At 39.1% G+C, this 18,606-nt stretch overlaps 1 protein-coding gene across 5 annotated transcripts in view; it reads right to left on the reverse strand.

The window, feature by feature from the left end:
- Window positions 1–1,712: 1,712 nt before the first annotated feature.
- LOC121947246 (neuronal acetylcholine receptor subunit alpha-4) overlaps window positions 1,713–18,606 on the reverse strand; it is a 63,337-nt gene continuing 46,443 nt past the window's right edge. For 4 of the 5 annotated variants that reach the window (XM_088082509.1, XM_088082508.1, XM_088082510.1 and 1 more), the window contains 5 exons: window positions 13,201–13,352; window positions 10,153–10,197; window positions 9,554–9,663; window positions 4,926–6,378; window positions 1,714–3,155 (listed from right to left, as the gene is read on the reverse strand). In XM_088082509.1, the coding sequence (XP_087938635.1) occupies window positions 3,030–3,155; window positions 4,926–6,378; window positions 9,554–9,663; window positions 10,153–10,197; window positions 13,201–13,352 (1,886 nt within the window). In that variant the 3' untranslated portion in view covers window positions 1,714–3,029. Of the gene's footprint in view, window positions 3,156–4,925; window positions 6,379–9,553; window positions 9,664–10,152; window positions 10,198–13,200; window positions 13,353–17,452; window positions 17,786–18,606 lie in introns of those variants that run through there. The other variant, XM_042492210.2, reaches the window with a different exon arrangement.

The following is an 18,606-nucleotide window of genomic DNA, read 5'->3' on the forward strand; positions in this document are numbered from 1 at the left end:
TGCTTGATTGCAATTTTCTCCTGTCTGTGTTTTTTTTAACATAATGATCAATGGTTGGTCTTCTGCTGAGCCAGTGGAAATACAATAGTTTGTTGGCTGAGGTCAAAATTTGGGTCATCACTTTGGGCATTCAGGTGTAACGTTACAGGCTTTTAAATCTAATCAAATTGGAGGTTTTACTGAGGTGGAGCAGCAGGATGCAGATATATGGGAGCAGGATTTAAGTGGAAAAGAGTTGATGACTTGCTGTGAACAGTAATTTAATACTTTTTTTTTTCCAGAGGATACAGAAACATTTCAGAGAAGCTATAGACAATTTGGATGTTAGCTTTGTTTAGTTGTGTTGCATTGCTGTTTTGTGCACTATTTTTTGGCACATCTTGCATGCACATACTATGCACATACAAATTAGGGATATTTATATCCTCTCATTTTCCACTGGAAATCATTGGTGGAATCATGGGAACATGAATATCTGCACCAAATGTCGTAATAATCCGTCCAATAATTGTAAGCACACGCAGCTCAAAACCTCAAATGCTGACCTGATACTGATGCCAGAGGAAAAGTCAGGGGATGATCAAAGTCATTAGGATTCATCCTCTGGGAACCATAAATGTTTGTACCAAATTTTATAACAATCCATCCCATAGTTTTCAACACATGCCAATTAAAAGTGACAAATGTCAACCTGATATTGAGGTGAACAGTATATTTGAACATTTTCTCTGCTTTACCTCACACAGTAGAAGATGGAGGCAGCGACAGACCAACAACTCTGCTGTTCAGTGGAGTAAAATGACTTTTCCACAGTGGAGTCTGCTGTGTTTTATATAACAGCTTCAAATCATTGTTGGCAAGAGCTGTCTGAACTGATAAAGCAGGGAGAATATTCTATATATTGCATATACTTAAACTGATATTCATTTTTTAGGTGGCTTTAAACTAACCAATGAAGGCAGAGTTTGCTCAGCGCTGTTTGATTATATGTATGTGACATAGCCATTTTCTAACGTGAAATTATTGTAAAAGAACAGTTATGATTGTGTTTCAGTCTATAGCATAGACTGTATAAATAATATAGGTCTATATAGCAACCAGCTGAAAGGGGACATATCTCAACCTGCCGTGTGAAAGAGTCGGACATACTTCTGTCAATAAATTGATTTTCCCCCGGGGCTTGTATACTGGGACAAGGACAGTAGACGGATTAAATGGCCTAATCAAGCTATAATATAACTGGTCCGCTCAGCCTCTCTGTCTAACTGCCCCCACCCCCTAAATTCCAAAAGTTTTGATTTGGATGACGCTTTGCAGTTAAAACAGTTCCTCAGTGAACTCAGTGGCATTTTAGCATTTAGTCTTTTGCCAGACCCAGCATGCGCCTGTCAAGGATGTGTTTGATTTGATTTACTGATCGTGCCCACCAGGTGCTACATTAAATCAATCTCTTTCTGCAGCTGCAGACTGATCACCTGTTTTTTCTGTTCCATCCACACACAGTTTATAGACCAGACTGGTACAAACAGGTACTTTTCTAAACGTCAAGGCTATGTCCCCTTTTGTGTGTGTGTGTGTGCAGATGTAAAAGGTGGCATTGGGTGTCAGGATCTTATGCCGAAAACACTGACAAAGCGACCATATTTGACAACTTCAGAATGAGAACGGGCTGGCGTCATGTATAGTATTTACACTTTTTTTTATATGGTAGTGGGTGTGCTACATTTTTAACATCAAAATGTGGCATACCTTGATGATTGCTGTTTTATATTAATGTTGTTATAAACTAGCATTTCACATAATCACTTATTCACTTACTGACATTGCTCTTGGTGTGTTTCTCTTTTGTTGTAAATGTTCAGAAGTGACTTTATCATCAGCGTCTCTTCACTCCTTCCACTATCTGCTACTGCCTGAAACCTTCAACTCACTGTCAAGAACAGCTCTCTTTTTGTTCAACACTATAAAAGCTGTTTGTTTCCTGTCAGATCTGATGGTACAGTACACAGTGTGAAAATCACTGAAGAGGCAGTTTTTTTGTAAATTCAAAATAATAATACAGATGTCTCCCAAAATGATGTGGCAGTTATTTATTGATATTCACCTTTAATTTAAATATCAATGCCTAGAGTGAAGGGTCATGGGCTTTAAAATCATGCTTGACAAAAAAATAAATAAATAAAAATCAGGCCAATTATTCCACTCTCATTATACTCATTTATTGAGCAGTAAATTAAATCTGGTCTTGCCTTTTTTAGGTGGCTGGGGTTGAGAGTATGAAGGGCTATGCATGACTGGCTTCAAGTCCATCTTTGTTAACCAAAGTGCTGTGGTTGTAATAAAATAATTACTTGAATATTGAATAGATGTGTTTATTTAACTGCTAGGATTGGAAAACTAAAGAGCTGTATGTTTGCTTACCCAAGATGTGACCGTAAAAAAAAAGTGTCACACTTGAGCACATACACACTCTCTCACTCTTGCTCACACACACACCTTCCCAGAAATCCTTCACTGAATTCTGACAAATCAGGTTGCACTGAAACTTGAATATTTTATGAATATTGTCAGGATAATATAACATTGGCATTGCAGTAGGGATATCAAAACTGAACCTTATACAGTCTCATAAACATCTTACTGTCTCAGAAAAAAAATCTTTTCCTGAGTCTTTTTTTGTGGCGTCTTCTGCAGGTGTAAATAGGTTAATCTCTAATATTTTCTGTATATTTTTTAAAACAAAGGTGAAAAAATTAGCTTCACAGTTCAATGTCAAAATGGAGAGGTGTGGAAAGGCATTTTCACTGTTGGCCTTTTGCCCTCATAAAAAATTTATATGCCCACTGGAATCAATGAGTGATATTTCATCTCACTTCTCCGTGAGTAACCTTTTGATAACCTGGGGCAAAACCAAGGAGTGTGACTTGTAGGTCCTTTGGAAAATAGAAAGTAAAAACAAAAACGATAAACAGTTCTTTTCTTTTTTTTACAATATATGACAGTCTTCTGTCAGTGTTCTCAGACTCCTTTTAGATCATCCCAGCCAGCCAAGGAGGAAGAAAGAGTCCCACAGATCCCAGTATACACACCATTACAAACATCCAGAGGAATATCCTGTCGATGACCATTGCCACATACTTCCAGTCCTCCTTCACCTAGCAGAGAGAAGACACAGCAGAGAGGGACATTTCAAATTTCACACCACACCACCTCTCTTTTTACCAGCTGTCAGTATTCACCCTTGATTGATTTCTCTCGAATGGCTGATTTTTTCATTATGAGGCAGCTATCCCCTAAATGTCAGTCAATTCGTGCTCGTCTCTTATGAAAAATTCAAGGTCAAATTACCGAGGTCCCATTGTTTCAAAAACAGGCCTTTTCTGGCTGGAGAAAGAAGGTGCATTGTAGCTTTGACAATGACTGGTGTCAATGGATGCAATTACTATCTTGTAATTTTTAGAGGATGTTAGAATAATTGTATACATTTTCAAACTCCCCTTCACATTCCACGAAGGGACCTTTTTTGGGGGAACGACTCAGCAATGAACACTGACTCTGTGCTGTATGCTATAAAGCTTTTTGCAGCTTAGCAGTTTCTTAATCATAATACATTCTCACTGATTTCAAAGTCATAAAAATGAGTTATGCAACTTCTAGACAGTCAAAACTGAAGACCCACAGTATGACACATGAACAGTAGGTTTGGGTGGTATCACGGTACACCAGGATATTCATAAATCCAGATGGCATGTTTTCTCAATACCAACATAAATACAGGCACTCCGATTTCCACTAAACTCATTGTATGTAGTGCATAGCACGTATCCCCAGACCTTAGTCTCCAGTCTCTGGTGGACCAGGGAACTAAGCTGAAAGACACCACCACAACTAGTGGAGGATACAGTGGCCCTGAAGTGCAAAACACAACTACAAATCACAACACACAACTGCAAATAAGAAAACACAACATTAACTTCTAACAGAAGGGGTAGGTATACCTACCTACCAGTTGTGTTCTCTTATTTGCAGTTGGGTTTTCTGATTTGTGGTTGTGTATCTTATTTGTTGCTGTGTTTTCTGATTTGCGGTTGTGTTTTATGATTTACAGTTGTGTTTTCTTATTTGAGGTTGTGATTTGTCGTTGTGTTTTGCACTTCAGGGCCACTGTCGGAGGAGGGAGAAGTTACAGGACTATAAACAGCTGGCGGCCAGCAAGCAGAGAGAGACCGTGGAAAATAGCGGCATGTTTTTGTTTTGTTTTTTTTACATCCTGGCAAATTAAGGATTTCTTTCGATCAATCCGGAGCTGGTGATTTCTGGAACAGTGGACTTATTAACTATTGCTAGCAAGAGTAACCAAGACAGTTAAGGTGAGTTTAATTTTGTTTCTATCGAGTTTGAAGGAAGTGTGTTTTAGGATGAGTTAATGAGGAAATAAAGCCTCATCAGTCTTCCATGACCGAGGGAAAGTTGAATTCAGAAGTTAAACAGTTGTATTTCTCTGTTTAATAAGGAAATATGTGTGAAAATATTTAGTTTTCCTATCATTTTGTGGGGTTTTATTGTGTATTTATTAGTCTGAAAAACTGAAAGCAAGTTGTGCACTCGCTGTTGGGGGATGGGGGATGGGGGGACATCGGGGCCTGTTAGTGCTGCACACTTATACTGTGATATACCTAATACCCAGGTGAATTATTACATACTGCCCAAGCCCAATGAACAGACAACATGAGGTTAAGTCTCAGAAAATAGTCACTTGTCTGATTTGCTCTGGGAAACTTTTAAATAGGTTATGATTGTAAGTTTAAAAACATCTCCACAAAAAGACATTTTATTTTTCCAAAAATGAGCACTACATGAATATAAACTCTTATGTCAATACCACGGCTTTAACGATTACTTAAATGGAGAAAATTTTAACTCACTGAAAAATCTGCATCCTCTGCCCTGAGATGATCAGCAACGTACTGAACTCCCTCTATGGCCCGTTGCATGGCTGGGGAAATAGTTGGAATTGTTGGGGAAATAGTTGGAACCACAGTTTCCTGTTGGGTACATGCGTCTTTAGTGGACTCTGCTGTGATGGGCTCAGCCAGGTTGTCAGTGAGGGCTTGTTTCTTCACCCACCCTGCAAGTGCCACCAGTCCAGGCCCTTCATCATGCAGACAGCAGTACTGGAAGCTGCGGGATCGGCACCGATTCCCAGCTCTCTGGGGAAGCTCCTTCTGTTGGTCACACACTTGCTCTTCACTGTGGGAGCGGCCATTTGGGGCGAGTGTATTTAGTTCTTCCCTGGATAGACTGCGAAGTGGGCCCAGGGGCAAAGATGGGGGCAAGGACAATTGGGAAGAAGATGAAGCTGCAGAATTGTGTCCCCTTAGGGACTGCTTCTCAGAGAGAACTGAATACTGACCAGACTGGCAGAATATGTTGGCCTTCGGGGTGTGCTCCTCCTTGTTGCGGTCATCAAGAGGGGAAGAGGGTGGAGAAGGAGAGCAGACAAGGATGCTTGGACTGTCAGAGGGAGTATTTGTTAGTTTTTTCTCTACCTGGGCTGTCTGTCTCAACCCTGTCTCTAAACCTGACCAAAAGGCCTGTGAGTTGCCTGTTGCAGATATGGTGGGAGGACGGTGCATCAACTCAATGAGCTTCTTGCAGTGCTGCTTGGCTGTGCCTGGTGGACGCTTCATGAATAGGACTCGAGGCACCATGTCCAAAAACACTCTCCGCACCCAGTGAGGCATGCCATGGGTTTGGGGTGAACGGTGATGTACGTTTAACACAAAGACAGTAATTATGATGGAAAGTGTGACAAAGACCATCGTGAACAGGAGATATTCACCAATCAGTGGAATCACTAGCGATGTGGACGGTATAATCTCTGTGATCAGCAGAAGGAAGACTGTTAGGGACAGTAACACTGAGATACACAAGGTGATCTTCTCTCCACATTGTGACGGCAAATAAAACACCAGTACGGTCAAACAGGAGATAAGAAGACAGGGGATGATAAGATTAATGGTGTAAAACAACGGAAGCCTCCGGATGATGAAGTAGTACGTAATGTCGGCGTAGATCTCTGTGCAGCACTCATACTTTTTGGTGTTGTACTTGCCCACTGCATTGACAATGACCCACTCGCCACTCTCCCAGTAGTCCATCTGGTCCACATCACTGGCCATGCTGATCAGATCGATCTTGGCGCGGTCATAGGTCCATGAGCCAAACTTCATCTTACAACTTTGCTGATCAAAAGGGAAAAAGGTGACATCTATGCTGCATGACGACTTGTAAATGGCTGGTGGCATCCACTTTATCCGACCGTCATGGAACAGGTGTGCCTTCGTGAGGTGAGTTACAGCAAAGTCACCATCAGCACTGCACATAAAGAACAGGGTATAAGAGAGAACAAAAGCGAAAGAAATGTTCAATATGTAAATTTTTGCCTTCATCAAATGTTGCATTAAAAGAGTTAAAGTCTGGCCTAAGTCTTCAAGCAATAGTTTTTAGATGACAAAAGTGTTTAGTCAAGTGGACCTTGAATCTTATATGCAAAGCATCTTGTTTTCAACTATATCTCAGCCGCTTCAGTGGATGGAGTTTGGTCATTTGTTCTCAATAGAAAACTCTGGAAAAAGTAATTCAACTGTTTTTTATCAATTCAGGTTAAAACATAACATAATTTTCTATGTCACTGTACTAGTGCAATTATCAGTAAATCAAAAAGCCATAGATAGTTATTAAAGCAATTGCTTTCAACAACTATGAACTACAAACTACAAACTATTTTACTGAAGAGCAAATTAGGTCTATTTTTGACAAGTGCAAAGAACACAAAATATTAACTTGTACATTACTTATACTCTTTCAAAACAAAACTATTCCAATGGAATACATTTACTGGAAAATATTCTATAATTATTCTATCTATATTCTATAATTCAAATCTTTTGTTTCTTTTCTCTTCTTTAACTCACCCTCTATGTGCTAGTATTTGCTCAAATTCGGCAAAGACACAAGTTTTGTTGATATATGTATACCGATGACACTCACATTTACATGCCTGTTTCACCGAACAAATCAAATACTTGGCAGTGCTGTCTCAATAACCATAAAACGAAAGTTAAATTTGGCACATGACGTTGTTCTTGGTGCCAGGGATGAAATACTGGAAGTCAGTGATCTAATCTATGAAAACGGCTGCCGCACCTTCCAGTCTCTCCTGCCTATATAATCTCATCAATCTTTATAAAAATCTCTCCGTCTTTCCAGCCCTGCCATTACACAGCTGAGTCCCACCCATTACTTCCTGCCACAGATCATCATCTGACCTAGTCATCTGTCCATGCATGTTGTTGCAATTACCATCAGTACATATAGACATCGGTTATGAGTCTATCTATATGAGCCTTCTTTCTGTTCTGCCTGTATGTGTTCTGAACATCTACCTTCCATGGCCCTCTGGATTCCTTCCTTGTTGTCAAATTTTAGCTTATGTTTTGACATGGTAAAGACCACTGAAGAGCCAAGGCATATTATCATTCAGTCTGATCCAGTATAACAGTAAAGTTAACCTTGGTCACATACTGTATTTTAGTGTGGTCATAAATTCAAGACCTACATTTAACAGTCACATCAAGACAATAACATCTGGGCATCTGCCTTCTCAAAAGCCCTATTCCTTAAAGAAATGGCTTAACATTCATTATTATAAAGTATTGAAAACCATATTTACGTGGCATGTTTGATATCCTTGATTTGTAGTCATGGGATGAATTCAAATGTAGCACATATGTCAGCTGAACATTCATTCTGTGGACTCTACCACTACAAAAATAGGTGTCACAATTGAAGTTGCTGTTTAGGCCAAATTCCTAACCTACCTATGTTACATACCTTAAAATAGTAACATCAGACAATGTTTGCCTCTTTTAAAGTGGCAAGAGAGAAAATAATTCTCAATATCTGTTATGGTTTCAGAATGATGACAACAATTGGAGATCAGTTACATAGTGTGTATACTCCAGCGGACGTTTTTTTTTTCCTCTGCAACTATCATGTTTTTCCAAACATTGTGCAGATTTTCAGGCATTGTAACATCTCAAATGGTATGAAAAATAGTGCATTTAGTTGGCAAAAATGGGAAAAATCTCCAGTGGGGGAGAATGCCGCCGGGGCCCTCAGATTTGAGCTGAGCCTCAAATATATTACAGTATCTTGCTCCACCCCTGAATGTCAGCATTTTACCAACATAACACAGCTATTAGTGGAGAATTCATGTAGAAATCGTTCATTGCATCATCAATCATTGCATCTCCAGTAGGTTCGGAAATCAGATATCAACTCATTTCCACTCTGCTGCTCAAGTATTTACAGAGACTAAGAAAGCTGAGCACCAGAGCTGTCAACTCGAGTAACATTACTTGGACTCAAGTAGGACTTGATACTTAATTCCCAAGATCCACTTTGTTTTAAGCAACCTGACAGCATCCAGGTAAGTTGCAGAAGACTATCATGAAGATAATGCTACCTAACTGAGCACCTGTCCAAACAAAAGATACCAAAGGTATTTTGTTTGTGTACAAAAACTATGCAGTGGTCATCATAAAAAGAACTGCAGTATGCAAAGCCTGCAGGTCAAAAATTACAGATATAGACACAGCAACTTCCAAAGGACTTATTTAACAAAAACAGATTTTTAAAAAGCCTTTATAATTTTTTGTAAATTGAATACATTACACTTCTGCTAAAATGTCATTAAATTTAGTGAAGAGCACATTATGACTTCTTTCAGGCTGGAAACTCAAAGCAACACACTTAGGACTCAACAGTTTTGACTTTGAACTTGAGTGCAAATACTTAAGTCTTGCTTGTGTGTTGCAAAACAATGACTTGGTCCCACCTTGGCTGAGTCACAAAATCCTTTTTGATTCTTTTTCAAAGCAATTTGATTCAAGTCATGTCATTTTGTTATTTTACTCAGCGTCTCACGTCAAGGACTTTGAAATACCCTGTGCAGGAAAGCTGCTGCACCATGACTGAGCCTCAGATATTTCATCATGAGAGAGTAAAATCATGTTTGTATAATGACATGTGAATTTGACTACTTTATTCAGTTAATTCTGTTTGCCTGTTTCTGATACAGTTTTTCCACATGAGCTGATTCCTCTTATTCAGAGTGAAAGAAACACAGGTCTACCTGGGGCACTCCCACTGAATGCATTTGATCCAAGGCCCTTTGAAACACATCCAATTACATCTCGTCTTCTAATTCCCAGCCTAATGTGTTGCTTTGTCCGATGTACCGAGCTTTGTTTGTAACCGCATCCATTAAGGCTGACCTTGTCCACTCTTACTTTAGCTAAATTACTTTATGACATTGGCACAGGACAAGATGTTTGGCACAACAACATCTTCATGCTTTCCCTCCAGTCATGCCATCTGTTGGAATTAAATCATCAAACTCAGAACATTAGTTGCTATTTGATTATTTTTGCCATGAATGTCTTACAGATTCATCTCATGAAAACAAGATATTGGTACAGATCCTCACTTGTTGTAAAGGACGATGTCAGGCCTCCAGATGATCTCTGAGGGAATACGGATGGAGGTGACATTTTCGTATTCCTCCGGGTTCCAGCGAAGTTTGTAATCGTTCCACTCCTGTAGGAAAAGATTGATCATCTTTATATTGTGAATTTTTATATTAGACTGTATCTTTAGCGTGTGTTTTATCTCTTATAAGGGATGCACGATATTGGATTTTTTGTATATATCCGATAGGGCAATATGCAGATACATAACAACTTATTTTGCCAGTAACCAATGCCCATGTTGATATATCCACTTTTTCTTCCCCACCTAATTTTAGTGATCGTCAAGTCTCCTCTGCAGTGAATTAACATCTTATTAAGCATATTCTTATTGTGATGGCCCACCAGCAGATGGACACAAAGTGCAATGCTTTTCAGTGTTTGTAATTGAATTCATTGTGCAAAATAAGACCAACAATCTAACATGTTCAGTTTGTCAATTAAATAAATAAATAAATAAATAAATAATGAAACAGATATTTCATTCAAAAGCCATTATCAGCTGATACCCATGTCGTGCTGCTATTATCGTGCATCCCTATTGCTTATTACTACATACCTGCTTCACCCAGACGTTTGTGGTCATCATCTGGTTCTTCTCATCCTTTTGTTCACAGAAACAGAAGAGAAAATGATTACAACATTTATCTTCTTTGAAATGAATTTTATGTCAATCAGGACTTTGTCATTACATGTCTAGAATAACTTTCAACATCTTGTTTTCTGGTCACCTACTTACTGAAGCTACTGCAGGTGCTCATGAAACAGTTAAAGAAGAAATCAACATACATACGTTCTATTTATAAAGACAGATTAGTTGTATAATATGCCAGAAAAAAAAACATTATGCAGTGCGTTGTGCAAAAACACCCTCACTGTTGCTTTGCCGCCACTGCTGGCAAGCTGCTATCTCCAGCTCTTTCCCTGCAACATCTAAGACACAGCAGTCAGTGAAAACCCATTGTATGGGAAGACAACTTCACCAAGGGCTGACTCTCACTACCAGGCATGTGGAGCAAGTGCTGTCACCTAATTGTGTGTCAAAAACCTGGAGAATCCTCCCTGTAGTGTTGCAGGCTGCACATATTCAGTGTTGAAGCTGCACCAGGTAACTTTGCATGGCTCCAAATGGCAGTTAGAGGTGTTATAAAAATGCTTTTTGCCAAAGAGAAACCCTGCAAAATAATTTGTGTCTGTAATGCAATGATACAACAAGGGAGAATAAAGATGTTATTTTGTTAAGACTAGCTAGGTGTTGATTTGAATATTTACTGCCAGTGCTAGCACACTTGACAACTGAATTTAATTTGGGAAAATAATTCAATCTCTTCCGTTGTGGTTTCATTTCCGCTGATAAGTGATCTGTATATTTAGATTTATCTCTCTTTCCTGGTGTAGCTTTGAGATGGCTGCTATTGTTATCACAATGAATGTAATACGTTAGACAGAATGGGTCATTTACAAAACTGCGTTGCACCAACACCATCATAACATTTATAACAATGAATCAACTTTTGAAGGACTACACCAGCATGTGAGTTTTTGGGTAAGTTTACATGCTTTTTAATGTGCTGAGCTGACCAGTTTATTTGCTTTTCAGTCTGCAAACTATCACTAACAGCGCACTTGACACTTGTAAATGTTTAACCTAGTTGACAGAATAAATGTTAGTAGTCAACAATGCTGTGGTTAATTTTTGGTTAGGTTTAAGTGCAAAACCCACTTGGTTATGCTTAGGGAAAAAAGATTATGTCTTGGCTTTACTAAACCCCCAACTTTTGGCTTGCTTGCCTCCTCCCTGGATTGTGAAAAAAGTATTAGGTCTGGAGGGGAGCTAAGACATGCCACCTCTTGATCCACAGCACCTCCCTGTGGCTAAAAAGCAGTTAAATGTGTAGCAATAACTTGCCAAAAAAAAAACAATTTTGTTTTTTGTCGACCTTGAACAGTAGTCTGTTGTTGTCTGAAGTAGAAAACTGCATTTGGAAAGGGAACTCTGCGGATCCCACAGGACACCATACAAATCTCACGGGACCAGGAGGTTTTAATATTTGCTGCAAGTAGGAGCAGATGTTCAAAAAAAAAAAAAAAATCAATTTACATGAAGGATGGAGACATCAACAAGTGAGGTGCAAAATAAGATAAAGTAAATACTACAGATAATAATAACACCCCTGAGTCCCACAGAAACCAGGATAACTGTAATTATGAATGTTATTATGCGTTAGAATGCAATCACACTTCTTATTACTGACAGGTGTGCACATCTTTCTTTGTACCGCAGTAAAATAACATCCTTTTTTTTTAACCTGCAGGATGGGAGGAGACTTCAGATAATAAATAATCAATCTATTGTGCCAACATGTACGGTCAGAAAATGTTGGCGGGTGCAGGTGGGAGCTGACACACACCTGGCGGGAATATATAACACTCTGTCGGCAGGCTGTAATGGTCAGAAATCCAGTGGGAGCAGACAGGAGTGGGATTAGGAAAACAGTCCCATGCAGGGCTCCAGTCTGCAGCTTGGCAGGCGTCTCACCTTGGTGTCACCATAGAATGTATAAAGTAATGGACGTAGTTACTGTGACATGTTTGTGGACTGCTGTTATAAAGTACTTTGTTACAGCTGTTGCCATCTTTTTGAAGCCAGAGACCATATTTGAACGAGAGGGTGGAGATGTGGATGAGCGAGGGCTGGATCTGACTCATAGACCATAGTAATGCCTCACAGATAGCCTTTCACACAAGTGGCCTGCCCTTAAATATACATAACCTAAAACCTTAAGAAAATGTAACGGGTGAGTTATATAAAATTTTACCCCTGTACAGTTGTCATGAATGTTAAAATTAGCTAAAGAAACCCAAACTGTTTTTGTACCAGGCTAAAAGCGTGTTCATTTCTACTATAAAGTTGGGCATTTTAACATAGGCGTCTATGGGAATTCACTCGCCTTAGGAGCCAGCCTCTAGTGGGCATTCATGGAACTGAAGTTTTTGGCTTCATTTTTCATCTTTAGAGGTTATCACTTGGATGTCAAGCCATCTACCATCCCTTCCACCTTTAGATGGCAAAGACAGCTGAAATACTTAATCACTTTAAAACTTTGATGATACATATGAAACATGCAAATATAACATATCTGTCTATGGTTTGCAGAAACGTACAATGCCTACATTTTTATCGGATGACTGGGCCAGAATATTTGTTTGGTGTTGCGTTTAACAAGCCAAGGTGAAGGACAAGACGTTTGTTCATGTTTTTAAGTAAGATAAGGAGAAGACTTGAGTAAGAAAGCCTTTTTGCGTAGGTTGCTTATTGACTGTTGTAACCATAGAACAGTGACATTATTAGTATCTTCACATATGGTTCATAATTAAGTGATTTGATTGACTGTCCGGAAAGCATCTACATAGATAGAGAACTAATGTGGGAGTGCCAATATGAATTGATTGTTTTCCTCAGAGGAGACTAGCGTAACTCACAGAGCAGATCTGTATGCTGGAGCAGTGATAAATGAAAAAGCAATTTCATTTCGGCTGGACTTTGATGGACATATCTGGTGTTGGATAGTGGTTGAACTTGACAAAGCAGTAGGGTTATACTCACCACATCAATAAGCTGGGCAATAGATAGTCCAAAGTGGACTAGCACGGTGTCTGTAGTGTTTTCCACAGGTCGAGAGAGCTTATTGTAATTTATGAACAGATCCTGGAGCAGCCTCTCCTCAGCGTGGGCACGAGGTCCAACTTGGGAACAAACTGAGGAAAGAGAGGAAGAGAGCAGACACATAAGGAAAGCTTGGATAAATAACATTTAGTTTTTTAGCCCATGTGTGTCATTTAATGTATTTTTAGTAGTTTAAAACAATACACTTACATGTTCGGAATGCACATGGATGCATCAGTTAATATAGCTACTTTGCACTCATGTATGACAATTTGTTTTGACAGTGACCTTCTCTAGATTTATAACCAGTTTGAATTGTTTCTCTTTTTGCACATTTATATTTGTAATAGCACCCAGGATTTCAAATGTATGTTATTAATACTGAATCAATTTTCTCCCATCTACTATACATTAATCTATAATAGATTTAGCCTATCCATGCACACGTGATGAATTCAATGCACAGAGTGTAATCTAAAAAGAGGGTGACCTCTATTATACAGGTGGCATATGGTTACACGGGACTGTATCGGACAGATGAGACAAACAGGGAGAGGGGAGGAGGGAGGAGATGGGAGCCGGGAAAAGAGGAAGCACGAATCTGAGTCTGAGGACATCCGTTTCGTCTCCGAACAGACGTGCTGATGGAGCGATCTGTCGAGACATCTCCTCCCTCCCTCGCCCCCTCTCACCCGCCCTGCTTCGGTGTCTCTTTGCCATGGCCGCGCTCTGATGGAGACACACTCAGCCCTCCACCCCCCACCCCCGCACTGAGGATGACCTAACAAGGTCTGGGAACAATTAGAGGATCGTCCCGAGACTCGTACAGTACAATGTCCTTTGTATTCCAATCCTTTTTTTCATATTCAATTAAGCATTTCTCTATTCTGGACATGGTGCATCTGTGCAGGTAATTCAATGGCATGGCAATTCATCATAGGCTGGGATTTTGTTTCAGCAGCCTCACTGATATTTCATTACGCCTGGCACTGCTGCATTTTTCAATGTCTTCCTTGTGTGGAGCATTGTATATTTTGTTTATTGCGCATTATATTAATTGTACTGGAGCTAGGAGATGGTTTTTATTACCTCATTATAACTTGAGTCGTGTGAATGCACAAGAAGGCTATTTATCTATTTATTTACCCTATTTACAGCAGGCTATCTACCATATCTACTGTATCTTCCAACTGCATCTGCTGCATCTATCTCTCTCTCTATCTAATTATCCATCTATCCATTTAACTATTGTATGTATCATCTACCACATCTAATCACATCTACCATATAAATCTACCTACCTACCTATCTACCATATCTATCACATCTATCTACCATATCCACTATGTCTATCTACCATATCCATCTAACGAATTTATCAACTCTATTGTATCTTACCTATCATATTTCTTTTATCTACCATATTTACCCAGTCAATCTACCCACCGAACTACCTACATTTTATCTAATCTAATCTATTTTTATCTATCTATCTACCTATCTTTCATAACTATCTATGTACCATATCTGCCATTTCTATCTACCCCATCAACTGTATCTACTGTATTAATCCATCGTATCTAACTTTCTACCATGTCCATCTACCGCATCTACTGTATCTATCTTCATATCTATCTAATGTATGTACTGTATTTATCTACCACATCTATCATTTTTATCCATCACTTCTATCCATCGCCCAATTATATCTAGGTTTGTACCTATCATATCTATCTACGTATCTATTGTATATATATACATATGTATGTATCTACTATGTCCATCTACGATATCAATCATATCAATTTATGATGTATCTACCGTATCTGTCGTATCTATCAACTGTATCTCCCTACTTAACAATTCACCTATTTATCCACCTATCCATCTATCCATCTTAGACAAAGATGCTCTGCTGTTCCAAGTTGTTTTCTTAAAACAGGGACACAGGTGTTGTTGTCATGCTGCCGGCCTTCCTCACAGGTTCTCCTACCTACTCAATCAAAGCTGATGGGCTGTCCTTCAGTTGCCTGAAAACTGGCATCCTCAGTTTTTAAAGGCTTGGAATCAATATCTTATTAAATTGATGTACTTTCTTTCTTCCCCGACGTCTTTACTTCCTTTTCTACCTGAATGTATTCAAAACCTCTAGAAGCTTAACAACCTTGAAATGTGTCTACATTTTCTGACAAAAGAAAGCAACACGGATACCTTTGCTTCATTACATCAGCTCAGAGCGATATCTGTTGAATGCAGCTGATATTAAATAAAGAGGGACACTCCAGTAGATTCTAAAGCAGCCTCACATCTAATGGGTTTAGATGGGGGAGCTCGCAGGGTGTCGTGACATTGACAATGTGTGGGTCAGAGCAGTAAATGTGTGCGGGAAAAACTGTTGAATGAGTTTACATCTGCACATGTGCCTTATAGGACACTATGAATAGCATCGGTACAGACTGTGATGTTACTGATCACTTAGAATGGAGAAACCTGAAGCTTTTCATTCCAGTTGGCTGTCATATAATCACTCAACTATCGTTTCTGATGTTTTTTGTAAGAACATCCAGTACCATCCCTTTTGAGTCAATACATTTTCCTTGATGCTTCCTATTGTTGAGATGGGTTTCTTTTTCTAATTCTAGTGAAAACATCCAGTTTATTTTGCTCCTTCCTGGATGTTTGTCATTGTTGGTATTTGTTCTTATATTTATTCATGCACACAAAAAAATCAAACAAAACGAGTTATGTAAGGCATCAGAAAAGTTGATTAAGTCTGTTTCACAAAGCAAATATCATTTCGAGTTATGTTAATTTGCTGATATTTTCAGTTTTGCACAGCACGAGCCAAACAGTTTTGCTCTGATTAGTTATCTAGATGTGTCTACAGGACCCAGTTCTGTCCTTATTTGATCAATGTACTCTCGTCGGCCAATAATGCATGAGCAGCTAATACCACTTTCCATACAATCAAGTCCCGCTTATGAACTAGGCTGATAAAGCTTGTTATCGGGTCACTAAGCAACACAGGTGCTTTGCGAGTCTTTGTCTAATGTAAACAATCGAAAACAAAAAGCTGTTGTATTTTGAAGTTTGTATGTTGCCGTCAGTGATTGTATTAGTGATTTTTACAGATTTGCCTTCTGAAAAAAAAGTCTTTCCTTTCTAATGAAATTCTAGGTCAAGCTTTGTTAGGGACTGTAGAAAATTTTCCTGTTTTATAAAAAAAGAAAGAACGCAAAACCCTCCAGTGCTTTCTTTAATATTTTCTTTGTACCCTTTTACTCATTTATGAAAAACAAAACTGTGATGACCTCCTGTCAATATGTCAAAATAATACATGTGTGATATAAACTAATCTAAAACAACAAAATGGAGAAAATACAGCCACTTTCTACTTCTGAATAAAGAGCTAGCAGTTATTATAGACCCGGGCCCAAGCATCAACTTTGTTGGTGCTGACTGACTGGAGCCCAGTATTTTTACCCAAAATGAATGAAACAAAAATGTATCTGTGATAATTTCTCTACCAATTAACATAGAAATGCCTTCCTAAACAATTACCACTTTCACTGCCACTGACAAAATTTTTCATCATTTATGACCGAATGCTTTACTGCCATTCACGTTTTTGGAATGCTCCACTACAACTCAAAAATAACATTATTTTCATTTTTATTATTATTAATATTATTAGTTTAACATTTTGGGGGATGTTCCCTTACAACTCAAAAATAGTTTTAATATTTTCATATTATTAGTTTTAATATATTTTTAGAAAAAACAAAAAAAAAAATTGTAAATATCAAATCAATTTTATACTTAAGAATGACTGACAAAAATGCAATTTTCTGCAATTTTCTTTTCTTTTTAATGAGAAGTGTTGATAAAAGAGGAATGGAAGAAGGTAGAATAAAATGGGTTTTTGTATATAAACACAGAATATCTGTTCTTTATTTGGATGTATTAAATCTTTATATATTAAAAGAAAAAAATGTAAGATCAGTCAATATCATCAGAAATGCTTGCAGTGGCTGGCAAATTAAAAATAATACTCTAGCGAGGCAGAGGATTCACAACATTACTTGTTTTCTGTTACCCCACTTTTCTCCACTAATAATTTTTACACAGTCCCTTAATTTGATAACAAATCAAGAGATGAAGCAGCTGAAAGAAAGAAAGGGAAATTAATTACCTTGTGGTGGAAGAGTGAAGAAAAGTACACTCAAACATTTGTATACATCCATCGTGAACTCCCCCCAACTTCTGCTGAATTTCAGTCCCGGTGTTCAGTCATCCGTCCTGTAGCAGTCTTCAGATTAGGTTAAACAGCCAGATGGAGAGGTCATGTCGGTCTGTGTCAGCCCCGGGCCTGGTGTCCCTCCTGGCTCCATCTGTCTGTCTCTTCAGTTGCTCTCTCGTCCAGTGTGTCCGGAGCGTCAGAGTAAGGGAGCACAGACCTGTAGTTTTCCTGATCCAACACTTGAAAGTCCCTCCTCGCTCCACTGGAATCCTTTATCCAAGTGAGGCTTATCCCTCTCTTCTCCACCCACCCTGTCTACATTACTCCCTCCCTCGCCTCTCATCTCTCCGCCTCCTCACCTCATCTCTCTCTCTCTCTCTCTCTCTCTCTCACTCACACACACACACACACCTCATTTCTCTCTTTGCATTCTCTCCTTCCCTCCCACTTATTTGCTTTTCTCCCTGTTCCAGTTTTCTGTCTCTTCTTCACTTTTTTTTCTCCATGAAAAACAGCAAACTTTTGTGTGTGTGTGTGTGTGTGTGTGTGTAAGGGAAAGTGAGATGTTCCTACCAGTGTTTACAATGTACATGAGCAGTGCTGTGTGTTTTTGCAGACCAGATATTTGTATGTTAGGGGTGTGTGTGTGTGTGTGTGTGTGTGTGTGTGTGTGTGTGTGTGTGTGTGTGTGTGTGTGTGTGTGTGTGTGTGTGTGTGTGTGTGTGTGTGCGCGCGCGCGTGCATGCGTGTGTGTGTAGATGTCCGTCACAGTCCAGTCTAGTAGAAGTGCACATGAGTCATAAGACCTCTGGATACTCTTCATTCTCCTCTATGCGCTGTTTCCCAGGAGCATATCATCTCCAGTACCCCTCTCCCTTTATCTCACCCCCCTCCTTTCTCTTTTAAACACCCCTGACCCTCACCTGCTGTCGATTTTTTTCCCACGTAATGTCTAACACAGATTTCTCTTTCTCTGCAACCTCAAATTGCCTCACTGCCAGTCTGCTTTACAGCTTTTATACGTCAGAGGAGCTCAGTGCCAAGGCTGGCCATCTACTGAGACAGTTGCACTTGCTTGAGGTGTGTTTATTGTTGTCATAGATCTT

This window comes from Plectropomus leopardus, chromosome 9 (assembly GCF_026936395.1).
Source record: "Plectropomus leopardus strain MGB_pleo_1.0 chromosome 9, ASM2693639v1, whole genome shotgun sequence".
NCBI lineage: Eukaryota > Metazoa > Chordata > Actinopteri > Perciformes > Serranidae > Plectropomus > Plectropomus leopardus.